Here is a 15373-nt window from a genome sequence, read left to right on the forward strand (position 1 = left end):
AAACAAGTTGTGAACAGAAACACAGCCATCCTTTGAAATTTGCACTTCTCCAAAGTTTGCAAGCCAGCTCTCCGGCCAAGTCATGTGTACAAAAAAGGCATACACTTGATTCAAACTGATTTGTTGTATTTCATTCAAATGAATCTCAAAGCAGCTTACAAACAGTAACAACAATAACAATAACAAAACATACTGGAACATCAAAAATACAACACAAATCATATGAAATGGTTAGCAAACCATCAATAAAGCAATATGCTTGAGTAAAGTGTGCATAGGGATGCACATAACAGGGAAAACAACATACAAAAAATGCACTGTATTGGGGGAAATCGCTCTGCAAAAATGTGTACATTAAGCAAAATTGCATACAAACATGCTCGTTAGGAGAAATTCACATTAAAACGCTGGTGAATTTTCATGAGGACTTAAAAAAATGCAGAATGATTTGGAAATGCAAAGATCTGAATCTAAGACTGGAGAAACTGAGAGACACCAAAATGGACAGATTCGATTATCCCTTGAAATTTGCACCTCTCTGAATTTTCTGTAGTGATGTTCTGTAGTGTATACAATGTAGTGTATACAATGCTGTTCTGTAGTGTATACAATAATGCATATGCTATATTACAGTGAAAACAGCACACCCAAAAAGATTATATATGGGGAAATTGCTTCCCGAAAATGTGTACAGTGGGGAAAATTCATACTAAAATTTGCACTGATCAATTTACACGAGGCCTTGTGCAAGCCCCAGTGGAATGAGGGTGAGCTGGGCCAGCAGATTCCCAGGTGCTGCCCAAGAACTCCAGGCTATTCTAATGGAACTTGCCCAGAGGAGAGCCACCATCTGGATCAATGAGGGTGCTGGTGGTGTCTGTGTCCAATATCCTAACAGCGTTGAGAACATATGACAGTAAGAAGTGCCCAGCTCCTGGGTCAGGCTAAAAGGGGCCACCCAGCCTAGCATCCTGGTCTCACTGTGGCTGGCCGAGGCAGGCCCTGAGCCCAACAGCAGCAACTCTCTCTGCTTGGGTTTCCCTAGCAGCAATGCACGGGGAGAAGGAGCCCCCCTGCTTTAAATAGTAGAGAGCAGCACTCAACAGAACGGTCCAGGCGCCTGCCTGTCTCCTCCAGGTGGAGGCCGCCCAAAGACTTTGGCCACAAAGGAAATGGGGAAGCAGAGGTTGAGAAGTGGAGGGTTGTTGGAGAGCTCTGGAGCAGTGGTCTGTTGATGTTGTGCTGCCCAGCGCTGGAGCCTGCTCAGAGGATGCTCATTTCAGGAAGATGCGGGTTTTCTTGTCCCCAATCAGAGTCCTGAAGGAACAAAAGGATGAACCAGTTAGAATCAGTACTTTGGGGGGAGGGCATTCCTAGGCTCCATTTATAGCAGCTGGAGAGGATGGGTGACTCTAAACATAAGAATCTAAGAACAGGCTTCTGGGTCAGGTCAGTGGCCCAATGTCGTGGGCTGGCTGGATGTAGAGGAGCGGTGGGAGAGACTGGTTGGGGGGAACCCCCAGGGGGGGAAGGCTCAGAACCAGGGGGTTGGTGGCGGGATGACGATGAGTGGACAAAGGGAGAAGAGGTAGCAGACTGAGAGGAGGAGATGTCAGAAACAGAAGAGGTAATGGTTTAGTGAGCAGGAAGAGTCTGTGGCAGAGAGCAGTCCAAAATGAGAAGCAGGAGTGGAGGCCTCAAGAGATAGAGATGAGGCAGACTGCTGAAGAAGCCAGGGAGTTTCCCCCTCCAAAGGGGGCCCATCTAGTCCAGCCTCTTGTTGTCACAGTGGCCAACCAGATACCTGGGGGAAACCAGCAAGTAGGATTTGAACACAGAGCACCCTCCCCTCATGTGGTTTCCAGCAATTGACATTCAGAAGCATTGCTTTGGCTTTGATTCAGGGGCCTGATGGGAGTTGCAGTTCAGCAACAGTTTCAACTTCTAAATGCCTACTGAAAACTTTTCTATTCTATCAGACATCAGCAGGCAACTAAGAATACATCTTTCCATAACAGCGAGCTAATTTTCCCATTTTAACTTTTTTATATGATATTTATTGTCTGGTTTTATGTAGAATTGTAAAACGGCTAACTGCTCTGTTTTTTTGTTTTTGTTTTAACAAAAGTCAGAGCATTTCATAAGTATGTTTATAAATTAAATTAAATTAAATTAAATACATCTGAAAGGCACCAGGTTGGGGATGGCTGGGCTGCACTGTGACTGTAGAATGGAACTCAGCAGTTCAGTGTAATCATGGGTGGCGCAATCTCTGGTGAAGTTGGGAGCATGAAATGGCCCCCAATGAGTAGCTGGTGACATTGATTCAGAGGCCCCAAGCTCTGTGAGAGAGAGCCAGTATGGCATAATCAGAACAGGGTGGGAGACCAGGGACTCAGCTACATTAGTCAAAAAATGCTTTGAATGCATTACAAACATGCAACACCAGATGGCACCAGAGAGCAAACAATTTTTTTCTATGCGATTTTTACATAGAATTTTTTTTTGTTACAACAATTTAATTTCTGACTTATTTATAGCATTTTCCCCCCTGTGTGTAGATCCAACCCAGGCTTCAAATCCCCACTCTAGCATGGAACTCACTGGGTGTGACCTTGGGCCAGTCACCGCCCCTCAGCCTAGCCTACTTCACAGGCTTGTTGTAGGGATTAAATGAGGAGGGGGAGAACCATGAGCTCCTTGGGGGGGAGGGGGGATATAAATGCAATTATTATTATTATTATTATTATTATTATTATTATTATTATCATCATTATCATTATCATTATCATTATCATCATGAAAGACCTGCACTCCTATCTCAACACAACAAGAGCTTTCCATCCACTCACATTACCACCTCCCCCCCTCACCCCCCCCCATCTACCTACCTTATCAATGCACCAACAAGGAGTCCGGCCACCATAGGGCCGACCCAGTACACCCAGTGGTAGTCCCAGTAGTTGGCGAAAAGTGCTGGGCCAAACGCTCTGGCTGGGTTCATGCAGCCTCCTGAAACACCTCCCCTGCATGGCGGGAAAAGAAAAGGAGCAGCCGTGTATCAAAGGTCAATGCTGAGCAAACATCCCATAATATATCCCAAAGCCTCCGTGAAAGCAGAGCTGCCGTTTCCCAAGAGGGGGGCACATTTCAGGGCCGGGTGCGAGAGCTCTTTTCCATTTGCCGACAATCATCTGTGACGGGGAAGCTGCAGGATTTTATCCCTACACCCATCTGTCAGCGACAGATCAATCCTGGTGTCTGAAGCCCTTCTCAGTGTTTAAGCAAAAGCCTCATCTCTCACTAAAGATGGGGAGCAGGGCTGGTGGCTGAATAACCTTTTTTGCCTTGATAACTGTCCGTTCTGGTTAGCGGATGCAAGCAATTCAAGGAGACCCAACAGGCAACCTGCTGCTGGCTGTCAGGATTCACATGAAGGACACTGGCCCTTAGCGTGTGGTGTCAGCATTGAAGCTGGCTTGAGAGCACAAAAGTGCGTAAGGAGCCCTGCTGGATCAGGCCAAAACAGTCCCGTCTAGTCCAGCCTCCTGCTTTCACAGTGGCCAAATACTCCTAAGAACCTCAGAATCAAGGTAGACTGCCTCTGGACCTGGAGGTTCCATAAGGAGAGCCTGGCTGCTGGATCAAACCGGGGGAGGCATCTAGTCCAGCACCCCATTCTTACAGTGGTCAAGCAGATGCCCCAACGGGAAGCCCATAAGCAAGGCCAGAGTGCAAGTCCTAGCAGCTAGGACTGAGCAGAATCCTGCCTCTGACAGTGGAGGGAAAACACAGCCCTTGCTGATAGCTTTCCGCATTATCAACCAGGAACAGATCCAACCCTAAGTGTCTTTGCAAGGAATGTGAGCATTGAAATGCAGGTTGAGGAAACCATGTGCTGAATCTATCCAAACACACCTTATAGCTCATTCTCAAGCCAATTTTTCAGCGATGAATCAATCTGATGATGTTTTATAAAAACAAATGCATTTTGGTATGTTCTTTTGAGAGGAGAATTGCATCTCAAAATTCAGTGTATTGTGAAATCCAAAGGATAATTACGTTCCAGTCCATGTATTAGTCTGGGAGGGATGAATTACATCAGCTCCCTTTGCAGGAATGCCAGCTAAACTCACCCTGCGAGGATGTCCGCCGTCACGGTGAAGCCGATACAGAAGGGAGCCAGGGGGGTCTTGGTCTTCTCGTTGATGGCCCCCATGCAGACCGTCATGACCAGGAACATGGTCATCACAATCTCACCCACCAGAGCTGCAGGGATTTGGTCATCCGAGGTGATGGAGGTGAACGCCGCTCCTGTGGCATTGTCGTACCTTTCCCAGATGGTCATCACCTGCAACAGATTTAGAGGTTTCCAAATTTAATTTCAGATGCACAAGGGATACAAAAGTAGATGTGGACATATTGGGTCCCCCCACACACATACATTTTAGTCCCATCATGTATGGCACAGACTCCGTCTCTAAGACCAGTTGGTTGTTTTTCATACCGTTGCCACTGGAAGTCCTTTGACAGTGGGGCAAACAACACGAGAAATGAAATACAGAACCATATTTCCAAATCTGCACTGATCCAAATACTGTGATGCAGTTCTCCATACAACTGATGTCTGCAAAACTTACGTCTGGGAAATCCCGGACATGCCCTCTTTTGGGGGGCCAATATGACCATCTTGGGGAGGGGAATTTTCACATATGAAAGTAAATGTCCAGGATTTGGGGTTTTGCTTTTTAAAATTTTTGTATTGTTTTGGTGGGGCTCAGGTGGCATGGGCTTGGGAAGGGTGTGGGCACAGGTGCAGGCATAGGCAACTTGGGCTCAGGCTCGGGTGTGGGTGGCTTGGACTTGGACTGCTCTGCATGCCACGGCTGCTGCCAGCCTGAGCTGGGGAAACAGGCATGTAGGCACAGCAGCGGCCCCGTGCACCTGCACCCATGTGCCTCATTCCCCAGCTCAGGCTGTCCTCTTTTTTGCTCTTCAAGATATGGCAACCCTACAAAACTGCACACATTAGGGGAAAGTATGCATAGAAGCTAAGACACTGGTGAAAATAACATGCATTATACTACTTGCAAAAATGTGTGTCAAAACTGCATTGAAAATGTGTTTATTAGGAGAAATTTGCAAGCAATTGCTGATGCATTTTCATGGCAATTTTTCTTTAAAAAAAAGAAATTCACAAATTGCTGCAGAAATCTGGAACTTCAAACTGGGAAAATGAGAAAGTGGGAGAACCAAAACTGAAGGGTCCTTCCATCCTTAGCTGTGAGTCCTAAGCACACACCGCCCCAGCTCCTGCTGCATTAACAGATATCATAATTGATGTTCTTTGGGCACTTTTCAGAGGGGCATGCTTGGGAGAATGACAGAGACCTGCCATCTGCTGCTGCCTCTGATTATGGCAATGCCATGCCATCCCAAGAAGCAAACCTTCACACATGCCCATTGACAGATGCTGTCCTTCCCCCTCCCCTATCCAGCCCCATCACCGATCATACCTTGGCCAGCCCAGCTCCGATGAGCCCACCACACAACTGGGAGATCCAGTAAGGAATGACCATCACCATGTTCAGCCCACCCACGAGCCAGGCCCCGAGGGAGACCGCAGGGTTATAATGGCCACCACTGTAGGGGGAGAGGAGAGAGAGCATTGTTAGAGGGCTCCTGAGAAAGAATAGTGTACTCCATGGGTAGGCAAATTAGGGCCCGGGGACCGGATCCGGCCCAATCGCCTTCTCAATCTGGCCCGCGGACAGTCCAGGAATCAGCGTGTTTTTACAGGAGTAGAATGTGTCCTTTTATTTAAAATGCATCTCTGGGTTATTTGTGGGGCATAGGAATTCATTCATATATATTTTTCAAAATATAGTCTGGCCCCCCACAAGGTCTGATGGACAATGGACCGGCCCCCTGCTGAAAATGTTTGCTGACCCCTGAGGGGGGATGCCTGGCTTGACAGCAGTCCATGTGAAAAAGACCTAAGGGTCTTAGTAGACAAAAAGCTTACCAGTTTGCTGCAGGAGCAAACAAATCTCATGCTGTGCCCAAAGATATTTAGTGTCCAGATCAAGGGAAGTAATAAAAGGTAATGGTACCCCTGCCCGTACGGGCCAGTCTTGACAGACTCTAGGGTTGTGCACTCATCTCACTCTAGAGGCCGGGAACCAGCGCTGTCCGCAGACACTTCCGGGTCACGTGGCCAGCGTGACGAAGCTGCTCTGGCGAACCGGCACCAGAGCAGCACACGGAAACGCCGTTTACCTTCCCGCTGGTAAGCAGTCCCTATTCATCTACTTGCACTTAAGGGTGCTTTCGAACTGCTAGGTGGGCAGGAGCTGGGACCAAACGACGGGAGCTCACCCCGCCGCGGGGATTCGAACCGCCGACCATGTGATCGGCAAGTCCTAGGCAATGAGGTTTTACCCACATCCCCTAAGGGAAGTAATAGTATCACTCTATTCTGACTTGGTCAGACCCCATTTGAAATCCACTGCATCTAGCTCTGGGCACCACAGTTTAAGAAGGATATTCACAGGCTGGAATGTGCGCTGAGAAGGGCCCAATGGACAACCCCCCCCCCCAACTTTGCTGCTCCTCTGAGATCACAGCGCACTCTGCACTTAACGTTATCATCATCAGCAGTTACTTCTGATAGGACATGAACAGTTTATAACCTGAGCTTTCACCTCCCCTGTTGTGAGGCCCAAGAATCACTTCTGCACTAAGTCCCTTCTGCACTGATGTTACTGACAAGCAGATAAAGAGGGAGGGAAAAACAGATCATAAACTACAGGTGACTAGGGTTTAGGGTTGCCATATTTCAAAAAGTAAAAGCTTTTGGGGGGCGGACCTGAAAATGATTGAGCTTTTTAAAAAACAAACCCCAAAGTTATTGAGCGGGTTTCCCCCCCCCCAAAAAAAAAAATGCCAAAAAAGTGATTTATTTATTTTTATTGACTTGCCTAAGATCCAGGACAAAATGCTACCTTTTGAAAATTCCCCCCAGATGTCAATTCTGCCTTTGAAATCCTGGTCACGTCCGGGAAAATCCGGACATATGGCAGCCCTACGTCCTGATTTAAAGGGACTTGTTTACTCCATTAATCAAGGAGAACAAAGTTTTAAGGGCAAATGTCCCTTGCGTCAAGAGGCAAAAAGATTAAACCTTTTGGGACCAATCACCCTACTGCCATTCTAGCTGGGGAGCTGGAGTTCGAATTGGAGACATTTGGAATATGACTGTCCCCATTCCAGAACGCAGCCTCACCTCAATCAGATTCAGAGGTGACCACAGACCCTTCCAAATTAGCTCCTGGCCTCCTATTGGGATTCATCGGTACCCAACCATCTCAAGTTTGCCTGATAGGCAACACTTCCTCTCCTCTCTGCTTAAGACCTTGGAGGCAGGGTTGAGCATCTTATTTTTTTATTTAAAAAAAGGATGCCTCTGAGCACATTCTGGACCCTAAGGATATGCTTTCAGTGTCGGAACTGTATTGAGTTCACAGAGCTTTCACACAAAAGTCCACTCTCCCTCTCACTTTCTTCATTTTAGCTGCCTCATTCAGGTAGGGAGAAATTTATTTTGTTGCTGCTGCTGTTCAGTGATGGCTTTCTATGTTCCTGTGTTCAAGATGGATCTGCTGAGAATCACCCAGAGATATGCCAGTAGATCCCGATTGGACGTCTGCCCCCGCTTTCCTTCCATCCCACAGCCAGAAGCTGGTTGCTGAAGGATGGCTTCCCACATCAGGGTCTGCAACCCCCTGAGAGATCTGTCTTGGCTCCTTTCAGTTAAGCTTCGCCTGGAAGGGGGGTAGGGGGAGAAGGAACGCCATCCCTGCTGCCATCTCAGGACATAGAAGTAAGAACAGAACCGTCCTCTCACTGGCAGGCTCAGGTTCCCACAGGGGCCAGACATTCAGCTCAGCTCAGCTCACATTTAAGGGTAAAGCCACCTAATTCTCACTTTGTGAAACATTATATGAACAGAAGCACAGCGATCCTTCAAAGATTTTACCCTTCTCTGGATTTTGCAATGCATTTCTCCAGCCTAACAGTGTGTGTTCAGAAATGCACAACTGAATGTGACATGAAAAAATGCATTATATGACAGGAAATCACTTTTCCATTAGGCAAAATTGCAGGCAAATATGTGCATATTCGGATAGATTTGCCCTAAAATGCTGATGAATTGTCATGAGGTTTCCTTTTTAAATTGCAAACTGATAAGGAAATGTTAAGATTGGAAAAAGGATAAACAGAAATTGACACATCTCTCCATCCCTCCTTTCTCTCGCCACCCCACCCCCAAAAAGGTCTGGCTGGAGATGCCTAAGCCTTGCAAAAACTCCCAGAAGCCTTTGCAGGAACAGCCACCTTCCCTGGGAACTGATAGAACCCAAGAGTCCTGTTCCTGCCCCGCTCCCCCTGCTAAGAAAGACCACCTTCCCTCTTTCCTTCACCTGATGTTCCCCAAAACCGCAATGGTGAGCCCCAAGGCCAGTCCGTGCGCCAAGGCTGGCTGCAGCCTCCCGGTGCCATCCGTGTTCTCGATGACCGATGCACAGCCAATGAAGATGAAGAAGGCCGACCCCACCAGCTCTCCGATGCAAGGCTGGACGTACTGCTCAAACCAGTGAGGCTGTGGGGGGCTGCTTTTGCCCTCTAAATCCAGCTCCTTGACGGACATCCGGCCAAACTCCACGTCTGTCATGCCTGGGCAAATCTGGAAGACAAGAGCCAGGCTTTGGTGACCAGCCAGCACCTGGTGAGCCCTCCCAGGTCAGCTGAACAGAGGTTGACCCTGGTATGTGACACAATGAAGACTTAAATCCAAATGCCACTGTATGTGCTGTTCCCATGGGGCGCTCTGTTCTGGACTCGGGGCAAGGACTTGGCAAGGCTGCATCCCCATTGTTCCCTCTCTGGCTCCCACCACACAGGAGAGCTGGCCTTCCGCAAGGGAGAGGGAAACTTAGTCACCCTCCTCTTAATAATAGGGCACAACAATTGCCTCCATTGATAAGGCCAAGGTCCATCTGGCCCTGCATTCCATTTCTTCAGAGCAGCCAAGCCAGAGTTTTGGGCAATGAGCAAGAGGAGTTGCTTTCTATCATGTCAGCCCCTTGATCCATTGAGCTCAGAACTGTCTGCATTGATAGGAAGAAACTCTACAGGGTTTCAGGCAGGGGACATTCCTACCTGGAGATGCCATTAGGTAAAGGTAAAGGGACCCCTGACCATTAGGTCCAGTCATGGACGACTCTGGGGTTGTGGCGCTCATCTTGCTTTATTGGCCGAGGGAGCCAGCGTACAGCTTCCGGGTCATGTGACCAGCATGACTAAGCCGCTTCTGGTGAACCAGAGCAGCACACGGAAACACCGTTTACCTTCCCGCTGGAGCGGCACCTATTGATCTACTTGCACTTTGACGTGCTTTTGAACTGCTAGGTGGGCAGGAGCAGGGACCAAGCAATGGGAGCTCACCCTGTCACAGGGATTTGAACCACCGACCTTCTGATCGGCAAGTCCTAGGCTCTGTGGTTTAACCCACAGCACCACCCGCGTCCCTTTTGGAGATGCCATTAGCAGCTATTAAAGCTGACACCTTCTGCACGCAAAGCAGAGGCTCTGCCTGCTACAGCCCTGCCCCTAAATGAAAATCAAGATTCTAGTCCTCATGTTTCTGTCTTATACAGAGCAAGACCGCTGCTCCACTTGGCTCAGGATTGTCAACCCTGACTGACAGCAGCTCTCCAGGGTTTCAGGCCGGGGACAGTCCCAATTCTACTTGGAGGTGCCATCATGGAATGAACTTGAGACCTTCTTCATAAAAAGCAGGGTCTCTGTCACTGAACTACACTTCCCAAGGCTATCAGATTCACACATGCACATTGAAGCTGTGGAGGAAGGCTTAGGGGAGCGCCACTGGTTTGGTCGCACAGGGCACAGAGCCTCAGCAACATTGCAGCTCTGATTTACAATGGCGCAAGGCGGAAGGGCGCCAAATTTCGGTGTCACACAGGACACCACTGAAATTTGAGACGGCAAGATCTGCCACTGGTCTCACTTGCTCTCCACGCTTGCCATTGCCAGCAGCTTGTACTCAGAGACATGCTGCCTCCAAAAGAGGAAGCAGAACATTGCCATCATGGATAGCAGTCACTGGTTGCCTTATCTTGCAGGGATTTCTCCAATCCCCTTTTAAGGTCGATGGCCATTGCTACATCTTCTGGGAGTGAATTCCTAAGAACATAAGAAGAGCCTGCTGCATCAAGCGAAAGGCATATCTAGTTCAGCATTTCACTGTCAGGAGGTCCTACACACGAGTAGGAGTCCAGCAGAGACACATGCCCAACTGGCATGTTCTCTCCCTCCTGGTCGGTCGGGAGATTCAAAATCTTTCTCCAGCCTGAACATCGCAGCGACTGATACCTAAGGGGCATCAGCACACTTCAGGATCAGCAGAGTATAGGCAGTCAGCATTCAGACTCAATAGCACAGCAATTTGGCTAAAGTATATTTACAGTGGTACCTCGGATTAAGAACTTAATTCGTTCTGGAGGTCCGTTCTTAACCTCAAACTGTTCTTAACCTGAGGTACCACTTTAACTAATGGGGCCTCCCGCTGCTGCTGCGCCGCCGCGCGATTTCTGTTCTCATCCTGAAGCAAAGTTCTTAACCCGAGGTACTATTTCTGGGTTAGCAGAATCCATAGCTGTCAGCTTTTCCCTTTTTTTGTGAGGAATCCTATTCGGAATAAGGGAATTTCCCTTTAAAAAAGGGAAACGTTGACAGCTATAGCGGAGTCTGTAACCTGAAGCGTCTGTAACCTGAGGTACCACTGTATTTACATACACACACTTGGAGCATCATTCCACACTTAGGTACTATTTGCTGTGATGTTTGGGCTGGAGAAAGATTTTGAATCTCTCAAACAACCGACCAGGAGGGAGAGAACATGCCAGCTGGGCATGTGTCTCTACTGGACTCCTACTCATGTGTAGGACCTCCTTACACTCACAGTGGCTGACCAGATGCCCCAAAGGGATGCCCACAGGCAGGATCCGAGCACAAGAGCAGCTCTCTACCACTGTGGCACCCAGCAACTGGCATTTGGAAGCATTGCTGCTTCCAACTATGGAGGCAGAGCATAGCCATCATGTCTATTAGTCATTGTTAGCCCTTTGTTAGCCCATGAATTTGTCCAAAACTCTTTTAAAGCCATCCAAGTTGGTGACCATCCCTGCCTCCTGTGGGAGGGAGTTCCACAGTTTAAATGTGCACTAAGGTGTGATGCAAATCTAATAATGCAGTGGTACCTTGGGTTACAGACGCGTCAGGTTACAGACTCCACTAACCCAGAAATAGTACCTCGGGTTAAGAACTTTGCTTCAAGATGAGAACAGAAATCGCGCGGCGGCAGTGGGAGGCCCCATTAGCTAAAGTGGTGTCTCAGGTTAAGAACAATTTCAGGTTAACAATGGACCTCCAGAACGAATTAAGTTCTTAACCTGAGGTACCACTGTAAATTAATGGGGGGGGGGAGAGAGACTTCCTATACTCTCCAACAAGCCCTCTCTAACATTTCCATCCATTCCCAAGGCAAAGGGTTTGGAGAGGGAATTCCTGCCTCCCCCCTTCCCCATCCATCCACTGTTGCTCACTTACCAGCTCCAACTATTCCAGCTGTCTGTTCCTGAAAGAGAGATCAGAGATGCCTGCTTAGCCACCAGCAAGTCCTTTCTGCAGAATGGTTCTGTTTCCTCAGCACCGAACGCTTTACTATCCCCGTAAAATATTGGCACACTCCCTGCTTGACCTGTGGTATAAAAGAAGTGTAAAATAAACAAAACAAAAAAAGGTGTGGGTGGGGTGAGTGGAAGGGATTTGTGCAGTTAAAAAAATGCAGTAAAAGTCATTGAGTGTGTTTCAGCTGACAGAGAAATAACAGCTATTTATCTGGGTGGTTCTATGGTTCAAGGATTTGTTTTGCGGGCCTGAGCCAAGTCTGGTTGCCTGCCTGGACTGAAGTGCAGAGTGCAAAACCCATGGCGCCACAAGGGGGAAGGGGAGGGGAGGAAACAGGTCCTCCTCAGAGCATAGGCACTTTCCCTGCAGTTGCGGTCTCTCTACACATGTGGAGGAGAGAGTGCTCCTGTGCACGTGCAGAGTGTCATCACCGGTGCCTTTCGTCAACAACTAGGAAAGCCTCACCCAGGCCACCTACCAGGAACTACCAGGTGATGCCCTAGAGCCTGTTCGCACTGTTGCGGAATGTGCAGAGTATTACTAAGGAACAGTGCCCCTGAGCATGTACAGAGGGTCTTTCATTATGCACCATCAGTCAGTCTTTGGGGAAGGAGGACTGGAGGAAGCTGGGCATCTATGGGATGGAAATTGCCTGTAAAGTTTTGTTTTGTTTTTTTAAGCCTTTCTGGAAATGTCAGTGTGGTGAGCAGAAATTGCTGTTATGCATTAGGAACGGAACTGAAAAACAAAACAGTTATGTACAATGTTATGCCATTATTGCAGCCTTGGCCAGTCTGGCATCCTCCACATTATACAGATCTCTATAATGCAGCCTTTGCCAGACTGGTGCTGGCTAGACCTGATGGAAGTTGTAGTCCAAAATGACTACAACTCCCATCAAGCCCAGCCAGCACCACGCTGGCAAAGGCTGCCTTATGGAGATCTGTACAGTGTGTCAGAATATAGAGGACTGCAAGCAGCTCTGGTCTCAGACAAGGGACCTCTTGCCCTCTAGCATGGCTCAGTGGCCTTACTGGAACCGTGAAGGTATCTTTAGTTAATATAATAATACAGTGGTACCTCTGAATGTGAACGAGAGCCGTTCCGGAGCCCCGTTCGCATCCTGAAGCAAACGCAACCCGTGTCTGCGTGTCTGTGCGTGCACGGGTCACGATTTACCGCTTCCACGCATGCGTGTGATGTCATTTTGAGCGTCTGCACATGCGCAAGCGGCGAAATCCGGAAGTAATGCATTCCGTTACTTCTGGGTCGCTTCGGAGCATAACCTGAAAACGCTCAACCTGCAGCACCTGAGGTATGACTGTAATTTATTATTTATACCCTGCCCATCTGGCTGGGTTTCCCCAGCCACTGGGTGGCTTGCAACAAAATATTAAAATACAGTGGTCTGTTAAACATTAAAAGCTTCCCTAAGCAGGGCTGCCTTCAGATGTCTTCTAAAAGTCTGGTAGTTGTTCTTATCTTTGACATCTGGTGGGAGGGTGTTCAACAGGGCAGGTGCCACTACTGAGAAGGCCCCTCTGCCTGGTTCCCTGTAACTTGGCTTCTCGTAGCGAGGGAACCGCCAGAAGGCCCTCAGCACTGGACCTCAGTTAACGGGCAGAATGATGGGGGTGGAGATGCTCCTTCAGGTATAGTGGACCGAGGCCATTTAGGGCTTTAAAGGTCAGCACCAACACTTTGAATTGTGCTCGGAAACGTACTGGGAGCCAATGTAGATCTTTCAAGACCGGTGTTATGTGGTCTTGGCAGCCGCTCCCGGTCACCAGTCTAGCTGCCGCATTCTGGATTAATTGTAGTTTCTGGGTCACCTTCAAAGGTAGCCCCACTACCTTTCATAAATGCAGTCCTACAGCTTAAAGGTGATAAAAGACTTAAATGCCTCAGAAAATAATAAAAAGTACCTAAACAGTATGTGCAGAGGGACTGAGTTAACCTGGATGGCGAGATGTATGACCAAACCTTCTCGTCTTTGGCACAGCTAGAATAAAGGCCACTGCAGAAAGGTAATGGTCTCATCCATTGGCCCACCCAACTTTTTACTCTGGGCCTGCCCACCACTGGAATGAGGCCCTCCAGTCATTTCCCTGGAAAGGAATGTGGCCCTTTGGTTGAGAAAAAGTTCCCTTATGCCTGCCCTAGGACATCTCAGCCAACTGATCTTTTATTTGTTTTGTTTAATCAGAAAGGCATGGATTGCAAAAGCACCATGAATATTATCAGGCTTCAAAGACACAGAGATCAAAGCACGCAACTCCTAAGATATGGAAATAACCCAGCATCCAATTACAAAAGTGTGGAGATTCTAGTACTCAATTAAATCAGTGTATTCTCATTATGAAACACATCATTTGCTTTTGTTTATGTAATAAATTTCTATCCCACTCCTTCAACAGCTACAATCCCCAGGGTGTCAAGCAGTTTAAAAAATACAAAAAATTAAAATCTAAAAACATGTTATAATTAATTACAATAAAAATATCATCCTACAAACGGCAGAAAGCAAATCACAGCAGCTGTCGTAAATGCAGCCCTACAGCTTAAAGGTGATAAAAGACTTAAATGCCTCAGAAAATAATAAAAAGTACCTAAACGGTATGTGCAGAGGGATTGAATGAACATCCTTGGCAAGGGTACCTCAAAGAGATAATTTGGGAAGAGTGAATCTGCCCAGTTTAGTTTCCCAAATTCAGTTTTGCACATTTCGCAGCAATTTGCAAATTTCTTCTCTTTAAATCCTCGCAGAAATTTGTTAGTATTTTAGTGCAAATCCTTCCCAACAGACACATTTTTTGCGTACACATTTGACTCATATACACACATTTTTGCAAGCAATTTCCCCCGATAGAATGCATTTTTGTATGCTATTTTCTCTAACGCATGCATTTTATATGCACGCTTCCCTCCAATAGGTTTTTTTATTTTTTTACATTATTTAGTTGGAGGACTGCTCTGCAAAATTCAGTGAGAAATGTGATTTTTTTAGTTTCCAAGTAAAATGCAAACAAAAACCAAATCTCTCCCCCCATCCTTATCTACAACCCAAAAGATAACCACCCGTCACATCTCAGAAGTTGGGGGCATTTTGCAGGCAGCCTCCCATACACGTCTCACTGGCTGGGCAAGGTCTGTGCAGGACAAGATGGTGTAGCCAATTAATCATTATTAACACAGTCCCTGAACTATCTTTAAGCCTCCCAGTGGACAGAGATTAAGGTGCTGGAAGCAATTGCTTAAAGCATTTTTCCCCAACCTGGAGCCCTGCAAATGCTTTGGACCCGAACTCCCAGAGCCAGTCAGGATAGCTGTGCGTCCATCAAACCTGGCACCACACAGCTGTGCTGGCTGGGACTGATGGCAGTTGTGGTCCAAAACATCTGGAGGTCACAGGCTGGGGGAGTCTGGCTTAAGCGACACCAATCAATTCACTGGTCGGGCTCAGTTCTTGGACTTAACAGTAGGGCTTTCAGGACGGAGAGGAAATCTCAGGTTCTGGTGCCTGCAATAAAGTTAGTAAGTCTTACACAGGATTTTCAGCTCAAAGGAAATAAGTCTGCAGTGCTGAGAGAAGTTAATTACC

General features: G+C 47.6%; 1 protein-coding gene across 1 annotated transcript; it reads right to left on the reverse strand.

Annotated features, from left to right (window-relative positions):
- Positions 1-430: 430 nt before the first annotated feature.
- Positions 431-11997, reverse strand: AQP8 (aquaporin 8). The gene is made up of 6 exons (XM_079952820.1): positions 11692-11997; positions 8484-8746; positions 5517-5643; positions 4137-4351; positions 2892-3026; positions 431-1317 (listed from the first exon to the last, which is right to left on the reverse strand). The coding sequence occupies exons 2-6, from the start codon at positions 8732-8734 to the stop codon at positions 1275-1277; spliced, it is 771 nt and encodes a 256-aa protein (XP_079808946.1). The 5' UTR covers positions 8735-8746; positions 11692-11997; the 3' UTR covers positions 431-1274.
- Positions 11998-15373: the final 3376 nt, after the last annotated feature.

This window comes from Podarcis cretensis (genome assembly GCF_951804945.1).
Source record: "Podarcis cretensis genome assembly, chromosome: 14".
Classification (NCBI taxonomy): domain Eukaryota; kingdom Metazoa; phylum Chordata; class Lepidosauria; order Squamata; family Lacertidae; genus Podarcis; species Podarcis cretensis.